Source organism: Pipistrellus hanaki (genome assembly GCF_964339955.1).
Source record: "Pipistrellus hanaki genome assembly, chromosome: 1".
In the NCBI taxonomy this organism is placed as follows: domain Eukaryota; kingdom Metazoa; phylum Chordata; class Mammalia; order Chiroptera; family Vespertilionidae; genus Pipistrellus; species Pipistrellus hanaki.
In genome coordinates, this window is record NC_140503.1 from 196,475,074 (window position 1) to 196,489,531 (window position 14,458).

At 47.6% G+C, this 14,458-nt stretch overlaps 1 protein-coding gene across 1 annotated transcript; it reads left to right on the forward strand.

Moving 5' to 3' along the window:
* Positions 1-526: 526 nt before the first annotated feature.
* On the forward strand, positions 527-12,613 carry CCKAR (cholecystokinin A receptor). The gene is made up of 5 exons (XM_084899018.1): positions 527-799; positions 1,548-1,799; positions 5,906-6,167; positions 8,012-8,139; positions 9,862-12,613. Exons 1-5 carry the CDS (start codon positions 688-690, stop codon positions 10,389-10,391), a joined length of 1,284 nt encoding a protein of 427 aa, XP_084755144.1. The 5' UTR covers positions 527-687; the 3' UTR covers positions 10,392-12,613.
* The last annotated feature ends 1,845 nt before the right edge of the window (positions 12,614-14,458 follow it).

Sequence of the window (14,458 nt, forward strand, 5' to 3'; positions counted from 1 at the left end):
GGGCAGGGACCACAGAAATAACACCGTGGCTGGTAACAACATAACAACCAGCCGGCAGTTATAGGCACACACATTGCTGGGCATGGTTCCAAAGCTAAAAAGGCACTAATTGCTTTTCTATAAGGAGGCAGAAGCACAGCCCCTCCGTGGCCTTTAGTCCCCATGGTCTGCATTATCATATCTGTTACCCTGTTAATTGTTGCTGTCTCACACGGCCAGTTTGGGCCTCATTCTGCCCAGGTCTGGGATGGTGACAGGTTCCTATGCAGAGACCAGAGGGACTGGGGGAGCGTGTGTCTCTGTGTGTGTGTGTGTGTGTGTGTGTGTGTGTGTGTCCACGTGTGCGTGCATGTGTGTGTAAAAGCAGCTGCATTTGGGGAAGGATTAACTCCAGGCCAGACTCCGCTCAGGGCCCCAGGGCTGGGCCTGGAAGGTGGAGCGGACTTGGCTTGCATTGGCTGCCTTTTCCAAGACAGCAGTGCCCATGCTTGCCCAGCGGGCCCGAGCAGAGTGAGCCCGAGTCTCCTGGAGGAATGGCTGGAAAAGCCCGCACCTGGGGGACCCTCCCTCCCGGCCCCTCCACGGCAGGCGGCCTCTGGGAGACGCTGGGGGCCGCAGAGGAGTGAGTGGCGGGGAGCAGTGCACCGGCTCGCCAGCACCAGCACCGGTGGAGAGCAGCGGGCGAGGATGGAGGCGGTGGACAGCCTCCTCGTGAATGGGAGCAACATCACTCCGCCCTGCGAACTGGCCATCGAGAACGACACGCTCTTCTGCCTGGACCGGCCCCATCCGCCCAAAGGTAGGCGGCGGCCGAGGCCACCCTTCTGATTCAGAAAACTCCCGAGGAGAGGGGGAGACCAGCACGAGGCGAGGCTGGCAGGGAGGGCAGAACCCCGAAAGCCCGTCTGGGCAGAAGTTTGGCGGAGAGATCAGAAGGCAGGAGGGAGTCAGACACTCTCTGTTGCCCTCCGTCAGGAGAGAGGGGATTAACGGCGGGACTTGGGGGAACAAAAGCAGAAAAGCAGTTGGAGGAGGCGCTGGAGGGGAGCAGGAAGGCAGTGCGAGCGAGCGAGCGAGTGTAGACGCTCCAACTTACAAGCCTGGCAGAAAAGGTGCTGTCAAGCGCCAGCTGTCCCCTTTTCTCGTGGCGAATCCGGGGCAGAGAAGTGATTAACGCTCAGCGGCTCAGAAAGAAAGCCGTCCCTTCTCCCTGGGGAGCTTTGTCCTTAAGAAAAAAGTGGTTCCCCCGGTGATCCCTGCACAAACCAACCTTTCAGAAGCAGCAGAATCCCTCTGCTGGCCTCCCCTCCCTCCTTCCCCCACGCCGCTCCCCAGGTTGTCTCTGCAGAATATTGTCAGCATGGGGATGGCTGGGTGATTGATCACACCCCTGTGTGTGTGTGTGTGTGTGTGTGTGTGTGTGTGTGTATGGGGGGGATCAGGGGGAAATAAGCGTTGGCTTCACGTGCTGAGGTTTTAACATGCTGCCCTCGTCCCCTCCCTCCACCTCTCCCTCCGGCTGGGCTGGTGCCCGCGCCCCTCCGCAGAGTGGCAGCCGGCCGTGCAGATCCTCCTGTACTCCCTGATCTTCCTGCTCAGCGTGCTGGGGAACACCCTGGTCATCACCGTGCTGATCCGCAACAAGCGGATGAGGACCGTCACCAACATCTTCCTGCTGTCGCTGGCCGTCAGCGACCTCATGCTCTGCCTCTTCTGCATGCCGTTCAACCTCATCCCCAACCTGCTCAAGGACTTCATCTTCGGCAGCGCCGTCTGCAAGACCACCGCCTACTTCATGGGTGAGTGGCTGCAGGCAGGGCTGTCTCTGGCGCTTGGCCAAGACCCCTCAGGGGGCCCCCAGACCTTCCCAAACCCCAAACCCTGGACAGCCTCCGCGGAGGAGCCCTGCTGAGTGTGAAAGACCAAACAGCTGGCTGTGCGGGGCTGGGGGCTGTGGGCGAGGTCACAGGTGCCGGCGTTAGGGTGGCTTGGGGCTCACAACAACTCCCCAGAAGTCCCTCCCAGGCATGCATTTCAGAGGTCGTTTTCTCAGAGTGGAATGAGTGGATAAGAAGCCACGGAAGAGGTTCGTTTCGCTTGTTTCTGTTAGAAAAGGGGGTGCAAGCTGCTCGCTCACGTTCTGGAAGCTGTTGATTGGAGCCCGAGCTCTCTCCAGCCCCAGTCACGGTTTGGGGTGGCGAGGAGGGGGCTTGGGGGGCCTTCCCGTTGCTGCTCTGACTTTGCCAGAGAACTGGGGCTTTTGAAAGCCCGGGCATCAGAGCGCCCGGTGCCCTGCTCAGGACTCACTTCCCAGACCGTCCCCCCAGAGAGAACAGCCTCCACCCCTGGAGGAGGAGCTGAATTCGCTCCTGGCGGGCTGTGGGGTTCAGAAGTCCACCCCGAGATATGTGGCTCCATGCCTGTGCCAATCGAGATGTTGATGGGGAGGAGGAGAATAGAAATCACAAGAGCTAATGTTTTTTTTTTATGCACCTGGTGTTATGCTAAGTGCTTTTACTCTCATTATCTCATTTTACAAACCAAACACCCTAAGCACAGTTAATTTTCAGTCTCCCAGAGGGGGGAGCAGAGGCACGGAGAGGTTAATGATGGGCCCAAGGGCACACAGGCGGTATGCCGCAGAGCTGGGATTTGAACCCAGGTCAGCAGGGACCCGGGCGGTGAATGAGCACACTGTGGGCTGCTGTGGCTCTCCTGGAGCTACACAGAGATCTGTCTCTCAGTTCCCTTGTCTGCACAACTGCCGCGTCCCTGGCCTGTTCTGAGCACTAGTTTGGAGGAAGAGGAGAGGTGGGAAATGGACAGTCTTCAATGATGGGGAAGCTTTAAAAACCTTGGTTTCTCCCCATTGAGGAAGGGGGACCCAGCACTCCGGAGAGGATGAGGAATTCCTGGACTTCGTGTCACAGACAATGCCCAGGAAAGTGTCAGTGGGTGCCCAAGTCCTCGAAAATAAAAACAGGTGCAAAGGAAAAGTATCCTTGTTAAACGATGAAGCAACAATGATAACCAGCATTCCATGGCCCTTTAAGCTTATGATAATGTTATTTAAGAATCTTCAGCCAGAATACAAGAAAGGAAATCTAAAAATGCCATAAAAGGGTTAATTTTATGTTATGTGACTTTCGCCTCAATCAATAATGTGTTTAGACATAACTAAAGTGAGAAGCAAGATAATGCTGCAAGTGCTTGCAATAGTGTGATGGTTTTGTTGGACTTCTGATTTCCATCACTTCAAATCTTCATTTTGAGTTCTCTTCAACACTATTGCTGGCAGCCAACAGGCATCCAGCTCCTACTCTGTAGTCAAAAGGGGGGAGCTTGCCTGAGGAAGGGTCTACAGTCGCTGTGGCCCCATCATGCCCAGGAGTTTGGCCTTGCCTCTCACTCCAAATGCCATTGCCTCCTTAGGTCCAGGGAAGCATAGAAAGGCCAGTTTCAGGACATGAGTTTTTATTTCATGGTTTAGGGACTGCAGTTTTCTTTAAGTCTCTAAGAAATATGATGCATATTCTCCCTAGAAAAAGAACATTTTTATACATAGTGCCTCAGATGAATAATTTATGTCCCCAGGCTAAGAACTTTTGCTCCCAAATTCAGATGAAGTCTTAGGTGTAATATATCACTGTGAGATATAATCAGAAGGTTTGACAGAATCCACAGATGAAGAATTAAGGGAACTCTAGGGGGAAACAACACTAGAATAAGCAGACACACACAAAACACCAAAGTTAAGGGAAATTAAGCTTCTTTGACTCTACTTCCGTACATCATCTTAAATGAGACGTTTTGATGTCTTGCTCAGTGATGTTACATACTTATTCTACAAAATGCAGAAAAGCAAGAAAAATGAGAAGGAAGATGCTAGACTTCCATGCAGACAAACCTGTAGTTACAAGATGGAATTTTTCCTCTTCACCTTTTTTATTATGGGTGGGTTTTTGTTTTTTTTTCCAACAAGCTACATTTGAAATTTAAAATGTTTCACTCTTATAACTAGTCTGTATTAGAAATTTTGAGAAAGTTTTAATGCCCTTAGCTCAGTGACCTTTTTGGGGTCACAGTCCTTGAGAATCTGGGTGATAAGGTCAACTTAACTAGGCAGATCATGCTCAAAATGAGAGCTTTTCTGTGGGTTACTCCCAAGTCTCCTCTATGGCATAGGACTTAATTATTAATTAGTGAGGACAGTCATCCTGAGAAAAAGTGAGATTGTAATCAAGGTCCGATGTACTTATCTGAGCATTGGCAGAAAGATGTATTTGCAAATACATTTCTTTACTTGCTTCCTTCAATCCTATTTGGAACAAAGCTGGGAATAAACCATTAAAATATATATATATATATATATATATATATATATATATATATATATTAGGTCTAGTAATAATTAATGTCGTTTTCTAATACCTTTTTTTTTTAAATCGAATTTATTTAAACAATACAACAAAATTTAATCAACAATATAGTTGCCGTTGTTTTCTACTACTTGTGCCCAACGCTCAGGAAGCATTTTAATCCCTCTGTTGTAAAATTCTTGTGATTTTGATGCAAAAAATTCGGTCAATGCATTTTTGAGGCATTCTTCATTATTAAATTTTTTTCCAAGAAGAAAGTTTTGCAAAGAACGAAACAAATGGTAATCGGAAGGGGCAATATCAGGAGAATATGCAGGTTGAGGGAGAACTTCCCATTCCAACTGGCGCAGTTTTTCAGCAGTGATTCTTGCAGTATGCGGTCGTGCGTTATCGTGGTGAAGAATTATGCCCTTCCGATTAATCAGCGTGGGTTCTTTTTCTCTTAAAGCTTGGGCTAACCTTTCCAATTGGGCACTATACACTGCACTTGTAATGGTTTGGTTAGATGGTAAAAGTTCATAATGAAGAATTCCTTTAAAATTCCACCAAACACACAACATCACTTTTTTCGCATGCAAGTCAGGTTTTGGCGTGGGCTGCAGAGCCTCATTTTTGTCCAACCATTGAGGCCGCCTTTCAAATTAACATACAGCACCCATTATTCATCTCCGGTAACAATTTGCTCTAAAAACGGCAAACGGTTTTGACGAGAGAGGAGCGAACTGCAAATTGTGACTCTTTGATTACGGTTGTTGTCCGTCAACTCATGAGGAACCCATTTTCCAAACTTTTGGACTTTGCCAAGTGCACGCCATTGATTGGAAATTGTTTTTTGTGAACAATTTAAAGTTGTCGCAAGCTCTTGTTGGGTAATTTGAGGATTTTGCACCAAAAGAGCTTGAAGAGCTTCTTGATCAAAATTGGACACACTGCCTCGACCACTCTTGTCATCTAACGAAAAATTTCCCTCGCAAAATTTCTCAAACCAATGCTGGCATTTTCTGGCGCTAACTGTATCTTGACCAAGAGCACTACAGACGTTTTTTGCAGCCTCACTTGCTTTTCTTCCTAATTGGAACTCGTAAAGCATGCAGTGCCGAATATGCTCTTCATCCACCATCTTCTTAGCCCTAGTTTTGCAACAAAAACCAAACCAAACACAAACTTTTTCAAGCAAAACTTGTTAATTGCACTTCACACGTTCTGTAGATACCACGTGTTTGAAGGTTATGTCAATACAAGTCAACACCAAGCAAGATTTTAAACGAATGTTTAAAAACGACATTAATTATTACTAGACCCGAGAGAGAGAGAGAGAGAGAGAGAGAGAGAGAGAGAGAGAGAGAGAGAGAGAGAGAGAGAGAGAGATACACACACACACATACATACATACACACAAGATTGCTTTACCCTCGGAGCAATTTCCTTTGATAGCAAACCCTTGCAGAGCAGATATGCGTAAGCAAATGTGCAAATAAGCTTAGGATTTCAGAGCCAACCAAACCGACCGCTTCATCCCTCCCCAGGCACGTCTGTGAGTGTATCCACTTTCAACCTGGTCGCCATCTCTCTGGAGAGGTACCGTGCGATCTGCAAACCCCTGCAGTCCAGGGTTTGGCAGACGAAATCCCACGCTCTGAAGGTGATCGCCGCCACCTGGTGCCTCTCCTTCACCATCATGACTCCGTACCCGGTTTATAGCAACTTGGTGCCTTTTACCAAAAACAACAACCAGACGGCGAACATGTGCCGCTTCCTGCTGCCAAGCGACGTGATGCAGCAGTTCTGGTAAGGTCCCCAGGTGCCCGTTTGTTTGGTGCAATGATGGACGTTCTTATAAAAACCTGGATGTATTGTCCAGAGTGCCCGGATGGGTCAGTTTCCTGCAAACCTTTGGAGAAGAATCATCCTGACCTCTTTCTAGGACAATAGTGATAGCAGACACTCGGTGCTCGGTTTAAATGCCATGTGCATGTTCATTCCATCAACCCTCTCAAAACCTAAGTACTGTTATTGCCCCCATTTCACAGATGAGGAAACTGAGACACAGAGAGGTTAAGTAAATTGTTCAGTCCTGAGCCGAGCTGAGACGGAGCCTCGGTGCTTGTCCACTGGGCAGTGTGTTCCCGGATCGTCTGGTGGGGGTTCAGGCTTGAAGGCGGGGCGGCTATGATTCTCTAAGAATTGAAGATGGAGTGAGGATGAGTCTTGGGCCCCGTGTGGTTTTCTCAGAGCTGCAGAGATGATACTTGCGCAGAGCACTTGGCTGAAAATAAAAAGGCAAGATTCCAAGCCTGTTCCTTCGTGGGGTGATGCTGGGCAAGTTTACATAAGCTCTCTGAGACAGAAGTTCTTTATCTCTCCCAGGGTTTCATGATACAGATTATTTTATCTACCTCATCGGGCGGCTGTAAGATTCCAATAAGAGCGCATAAGTGTGTATAAAGATGTCATTAAATATCTTTCAAAAGGCTACTCAAAATGCAGTGTATTGTGTTTACAAATTCAAAGCATGCTTTACAAGCAGGGAGCTAGACATTTAAAAATGCTCAGAACTGAGATAATCTGCTTCCTTTGCCTTCCTTTTTTTTTTTTTTTTTCCCCATTTCAACTCAGTAATACACACACACACACACACACACACACACACACAAGCATTGTGTTGCAAATGAGAGGGACATGAAAAGACATCTTATCAAAACATGTCCAGTTGAAATGAGAAATGGCCCGGCCACCCAGAGCCTCTGACAATTTTATGGCCTCATTACGTAACCTTCCACATGCCAGGCTGCAGTGACTGAGGGGCCAGGCTCATAAAAGAGGAGGCCATGACATTCAGGAAGCAGACGTGTTTGGAGAAAGCACAGCTCTGCCCACCAGGCACCTGGGTGGGCACACCCCATGCCAGAGCGCCACAGCCAGCCAGAAAGCCATATTTTGCAAAGCAAAGCAGGCTTGCCACCATTCCTACCTGTGCTGGTGGTTACTTACTAGCCACAGAGGCAGCAGATGGCATAGTGCTAGGCCTAAGAGCACAGGTTCTAGAATCATGTTTCTTGGGTTCGAATCCCACCTTTCCCACTGGCTGTGTGACTCAGGACAAGTTACTTAAGTCTCAGTTTCCTGACTATAAATGAGGCTTTACAATAACTCCCTACCTTAAAGATTATGATGGGAGTTAAATGTAATAATAGCTATAGAAAATGCTTACCCTAGTGTGTAGCACGTTTAATAAGTCCTCAATGAATGTAAGCTCTTGGGGTTTGTTTTATTTGTTGTTGGTGGTTTTGTTTTCATTTTTTTTTTCCTTTGGTGATAGCTTTATTATTGTAAAATAAAATTCACATATTCTTTTTTCTTAAGCTCTCATTTTATATGTAGACTTGTCTCAGGCACAAAACATTTCCAATTTAACAAATCCTTCCTAAGAGACTTGATCAGAAAAAAAAGAAAAGAAGCAAATAACTTCAGATGCCTGACCCTCCAGACATGGAATTTCCAAGGATAGGAAATGCTGGTAACGACCGTGTTTGCTCCGACCAGTTTGAAGGGAGATGAACCTTATTGATTGCGTCCCATCTGCGCTGGGAATACTGGACTGCCGGTTATTGGTTTTCTTTTTATTTCATTAGGCACACGTTCCTGTTGCTCATCCTCTTTCTGATTCCTGGAATCGTGATGATGGTAGCGTATGGATTAATCTCTTTGGAACTCTACCAAGGAATAAAATTTGATGCTAGCCAGAAGAAGTCTGCTCGAGGTAACTGTCTCTTAGCTGTCTGTTTATGCCAAAAGATCACACAGCGTGGTTTCTGTAACGTAACTAGACACCCCCGTGGTCTGATGGGGATTTTCACAAGTGCTGTCAGACTGGCCAAAACCGGTTTGGCTCAGTGGATAGAGCATCGGCCAGTGGACTGAAGGGTCCCGGGTTCGATTCCGGTCAAGGGCATGTACCTTGGTTGTGGGCACATCCCCAGTGAGGGGTGTACAAGAGGCAGCTAATAGATGTTTCTCTCTCATCGATGTTTCTAACTCTCTATCCCTCTCTTCTTCTCTGTAAAAAAATCAATAAAATATATTATATATATATATATAAAAAAAAAAGTGCCGTCAGACTGTGGCATGAGGCACAGTCTCGAGAGCAAGCACCTCTGGCTCCTCATCTGAGCAACTGAGAAATCACTCCTTTCCCAAGGTGGCCGAGTGGAATAACATGAGCTAATTAATACACACAGACCCCGATGGGAAGCCGAGGGCCTGCATGCCCAGACTTTCTGTAATGTTGTATTCACAGACCCCCTTCAGCTGCTGACGTTCATTGTAATGCTAGCCCCCCAGCCTGTCCCCTCCCCTCACTGTCCCATTGCAGTCGCCACCAAGCCTCCCCCGTCCCCATCCATTACAGCCCACTGCCCACTGGAATTCACCCGACACCTTTGCTGTCATAACTCTTCGCCTCGCTCACGCCACCTCTTCGCCTCCATCTTTCCCACGCGTATAACTTGGTCTCTCCAGCCTCTTTGGTGTTTGTTGCTTGCTGCACACCGTCCAGATTCCTCATGTAAACGTGGTCTGGAGGCTTAGCAAGTGAGCAGCAACCTTTCCACCAAGAAGGCAGGGGAAGAAGGACAAGAGTGTGAATATTCATTCTTCCATCATTTTTTAAAATATATTTTTATTGACTTCAGAGAGGAAGGGAGAGGGGGAAAGAGATAGAAACATCAATGAGGAGAAATCACTGATGGCTGCCTCCTGCACACTCCCCACCGGGGACTGAGCCCACAACCCAGGCATGTGCCCTGACCAGGAATCCAACCTACTGGTTCCTAGGTCGATGCTCAACCACTGAGCCATGCCAGAGAGAGGGACAGAGAGTTAGAAACATCAATGAGAGAGAATCATCGACCAGCTGCCTCTTGCACACCCCCTACTGGGGATGTGCCCCCAACCAAGGTACATGCCCTTGACCGGAATCAAACCTGGGACCTTTCAGTCCTCAGACCGACGCTCTATCTACTGAGCCAAACCAGTTTCGGCAAGGCCCGGTGATTTTTAAGCCTTATAATTCAGATATATAAAATGCTGTTTTATTTTGTATATTACGCATGTCACATACTGCACACGTTGTTTTATTAGCTTTAAGTAGCTTCTCATCGGTAGGAAACGGTAGTAAGGTCAATGCTGTCCCATGTGGCCTGCCCCATCCTTCCGTTCATGTTTGACGGGCCCCCTACTTGGAGCGGGTGCTGGGCCGCTGGGCGGCATGGCCCGTCCTGAGCAATAAGCGGTGTCCAAAGGACTTGTGTGCATGCATATGGGGATAATCAGTGGCCATGGACAACAGGGGGGTGGGGGCATATGTGGGGAGGAGTTTGGGATGGGAATGGGGGGATGAGGGCAATTATGTGATACCATAATCAATAAAAAATAAATAAAACTTCAATTAAAAAAAAAATAAGCGGTGCCCTTGCCCACGCAGAGAGGAAGGCGAGCACGGGCAGCAGCGGCGGCGGGAGGTACGAGGACAGCGACGGCTGCTACCTGCAGCGGCCGCAGCCCCGCCGGCAGCTGGAGCTGCAGCGCCTGTCCATCGCCAGTGGCCGCGGGGCCAGCCGCATCCGCAGCAGCAGCTCCGCCACCAACCTGCTGGCCAAGAAGCGGGTGATCCGCATGCTCATGGTCATCGTGGCGCTCTTCTTCCTGTGCTGGATGCCCATCTTCAGCGCCAACGCCTGGCGCGCCTTCGACCCGGCCTCGGCCGAGCGCCAGCTCTCCGGGACGCCCATCTCCTTCATCCTCCTGCTGAGCTACACGTCCTCCTGCGTCAACCCCATCATCTACTGCTTCATGAACAAGCGCTTCCGCCTGGGCTTCCTGGCCACCTTCCCCTGCTGCCCGCCCCCCGGGCCCCCGGGGCCGCGGGGAGAGCCGGGGGAGGAGGAGGGCATGACCATGGGGGCATCTCTGTCCAGGTACTCCTACAGCCACATGGGGGGCAATGCCCCCTGAGGGCGGAGGCAGCAGGGGTGCTGGGGGAGGGAGAGGAGGAGAAAGCAGGGACGAAAAGGGGGAGAAGAGAGGCTCCCTTCCAGGGGGAACTCGCCGTGGCTGCTCTTCCTCCTCCCTCCTGGTTGGGGATGGGGCCCTGGCTTGTTTTCCTGAGTTCGAGGCATTTTCCCTAACATCCTCCGCAGGAAACCTCGGCAGGCGGGGCACTGAGTCCAGCAGGGTTCCTGCTGCCAACGTGACTGCCCAGCACAGGTTCCACCTGGGGGAGAGGAGGTGCAGGGGCAGGGGCCCTCCTGAGCTTTAGAAGGTTCTAGGCCATGGAAGGTGGGCTCTCCCTCCTGGTGACACACTTCTGGACTCTGCTTCTGCTGATGTGGAGTCGGGGCGGCCGCTTTGCCCTGGGGAGTCCATCCCTCATGTGCGTTCTCTAGTCACCCCCTCATGGTGACCACCGAGGGGAAGAGGGAGCAGCCCTCCCCTGGCTGTTTTCTGTAGGAAGAGAGCAGCTTGGCTTTACCTTCTGGAGGTCCGTCCAGGGCCCGCAGCGACGTGAGCATGTGCCGTCATCAGAGCAGCACAGGACACTGTCCCCAAGATGGAGTTTGGAATTCCTATTTCCCAAACGGACAGAGGACGCCAGGCCAAGCCGCTGGATCAAACGGCACCCTACGACAGGGAAGAGTAAGTGCCAGAAGGCATTTTTCCCCACGTTAACGCTGAATATTGCTTCGCTCCACTTTCATACGGCGACATAAAGCCCCGTGGCTCCTTTGCCTCGAATTAATGTTTCTTACTCATCTGGCACTTCCTCTGTTCCAGAAAGACCTCCAGGTTACAAAGGGGAGTTATACGGTCGGTTGGTGAAACTGGCCCATCGTGGAAACACGTGTAGTCGGGCCCAGAATAGAAACTGGCATCCTTGGACTCAGTTAACAAAAGAGCTTTTGAACGTCGAAGCTGTCTATGCCGTTAAGTGCAATCTACTCATCGGCTAATAACTGTATTGATTTTACGTCCATGTGTAAACTGAACATATGTATTCTTTACATATAAGTATATTCTTTGGTGTGTTTTAAAAAAAAGTATGTGGAGGCTGGAATTCAGCAGTGTTATAGTTTTCCATTTCTGTTGGAGTTTCATGTGATCATGACGTCTTTGCAACATCAGTGTTGAAATCTCTCGCCTCCAATTTACAAATCTCAAAAGATAAAGATGTGAGCTCTACATTTAGATAACCAGAAATGCCTTTCTAGAATAGACTGTCTCAATCCAGCCTACTAGTACTTCTATCTTTTGGGGGTTGGGGGCAACATTGTCCTGTCTTCTTAAATAAATTAACACAGGCATTTTAAACTAAAACAAGTTTACATGCTAGCGTAGGTAAAACAAAACAAAACACAAAGCAAGCTATAGCTTCCATGGTTCCACACATTTAAGAAGTGAGCTTTTTTTCCTTTTTTCCTTTTTCTTCTTTTCATGGGGCCTGACATGTTACTTCATAGCACATAAGGGCCAATGGTTTCGATTACTGAAAAAAAAAATCACTGTGGAAGAGAGAAAAGGAGAAGAATGGCAAGAAGGGATAATGAATGGGGGTAGGGACGTTGTCTAATTTAAGAAGATAGAAGTGTCACCATTTGTGTTTTTGGGGGGTGAGAGGATGGTCACATACTAAGGGACAAGACGTTTGAGGACATAATTATTTATTATAGGAGACTTTTCAAGTCAGATGTTGATTTTTTTTTCTTTTCCTCAAACTGCAATATAATGGTAATATTCATGACCAGTCATCTCAAAGATTTCAAAGTAAAGATTCAACTGCTAACATGGTAATGATAAAAGGAGAAAGAAATTGCAAATGTCTGTAATATTTGAGTAAATCCGACAAAACCTACAATTTTTCTACTAGAAGAAGCCTTCCCCGCTGACAGCATTAGCATATAATTGAAAATAAGTGAGGCCCCCATTCTTGGGAACCTCTGGAATGTACTGCGGTGCAGTAACCTAAAAATAGGTTGCTATGTTTAGCAACTAAAAATACAAGATGTCTGATTAAATTCTAATTACAGATAAAAAAAATTTTGGTGAGAGTACCCATGTCCCATGCACTAAACACATTCCTATAAAGTAAGTTTTGACTCACATAAAGATATAAACAAGAGTTCCCAGATATAGGCCAATAAAATAACTCTCTTCACTAAATTTCTTGGAAGGTCTTTCACATAGTAAAAGCTTTTTAAAAAAGAAGAAGAAGAAGAAGAAGAAGAAGAAGAAGAAGAAGAAGAAGAAGAAGAAGAAGAAGAAGAAGGAGAAGAAGAAGAAGAGGGAAAAAACTATTAACTTTCAGAACCTGTGCCTGACCTTTGGGAATGGTAGTATCAACAGACTGATTTTACTGTTAAATTTATTTATTTTTTGTTAATCCTCACCTGAGGATATTTTTCCCATTGACTTTTTAGAGAGAATGGGAGGGGAGAGACAGAGAGAGATATACATCGATGTTTAACAAATTAATGGGTTGCCTCCCACATGCACCTGAGGGCCGAGGACCTGGCCTGCAACAGAGGTACATGCCCATGACTGGAATCGAGCCTGAGACCCTTCAGTCAGCTGGGCGGTTCTCTAACCACTGAGCAAAACAGCTAGGGCTCTTAAATTAAACACACACACACACAAAAAAAAAAAAAAAAAAAAAAAAAACCACAACAACAACAACAAAAAAAACACACACAAAAAAAACACCACATAAATCTGTGCTAGTATTTTGTTGTGTCAACTGCCTTTATTTCATGCCAAGTGGATTGTCAATTGGAATTTGAAGTACAATAACCAGTAGAGTCAATAGACTCACCAGTTGCTGGTATTTTCTAGTGTCTTCTGGTAGCTCCCACTCATCGGCAGAGTGGCAAGTTACAACTTGAATGTGTCTTTGATCTTGTTAAACCATGTGTCTCAGTGGCTTCCACGCCCTAGTTACTGCTGTGATCTCTCATGTAAACATGTAGTGATGAGTGCACAGTTAGTGCATCTGTGTGGTTAGTTACACAGGTTTGTGTATGCTTAGCAAGTGCCTCCTCCATTCGCTTAAAACGTAATATTCATGAGGCCAGTGACGGTAGCTGCTAAACCTCCACTGTGTTTCCTTCAGTGTTTGGCCCGGTACTCTGCACAAATAGTACTGGGTGCTCAATAAATCTTGTGCCTGATTCCACTTTGCCGCCTGTGATTTTGGGGGCCTCTCTTTCCGTCCCCAGTGGTGATTCTCAGCAAGGAGGGCACATTCTTGGGATGGAGGAATAGCACCAGAATTTCTAGAGGGCTTTTCCCAGCTCCGCGTGTATCCCTGCCCAAGATTCGGCTGTAACTGGAGATGTTACTAATGGGAGGGTGTTAACAGTGTAAGACACAGATAAGAAAGTGTTGGGGAAAAGGACAAATACACTGTAGATTCCACTCAGTTGAAATATCCGAAGTTATCAAAATCATCTAGACAGAGCAGAAAGGTGGTTCCTTAGGTCAGAGGAGGTGGTGTTGGGGGGAGGGGCTAGTATTGAGTGAGTACCGTATAGCCTTTCAGTGTTGCCAGATGAAAAACTTCTCTTGTACAACAATGTGGAGATACTTAACACGAGTGAACTGTACACTTAAAAATAAGTGTAAATTATTTGTGTAATAGTTTGTGTAAGATGGTACATTTTTATATTATGTGCTTTTAACACAATTAAAAGGGGGATAGGAAGTGAGAACCACTAGCCTGCGGTATCCCTTGCTTTGCTCCTCCCTGCCTTTTTCCCTTTTTTTTTTTTTTTTTTTTACAGAGAAGAAGGAAGAGGGATAGAGAGTTAGAAACATCGATGAGAGAGAATCGTTGATCAGCTGCCTCTTGCACACCCCCTACTGGGGATGTGCCTGCAACCAAAGTACACACCCTTGACCGGAATCTAACCCGGGATCCTTCAGTCCACAGGCTGACGCTCTATCCACTGAGCCAAACCGGTTTTGGCTGCGGTTTTTTTTTTTTTTTTGGAGGACAGCATGGAGACGCCATGACCCCCTTTACTACCCAC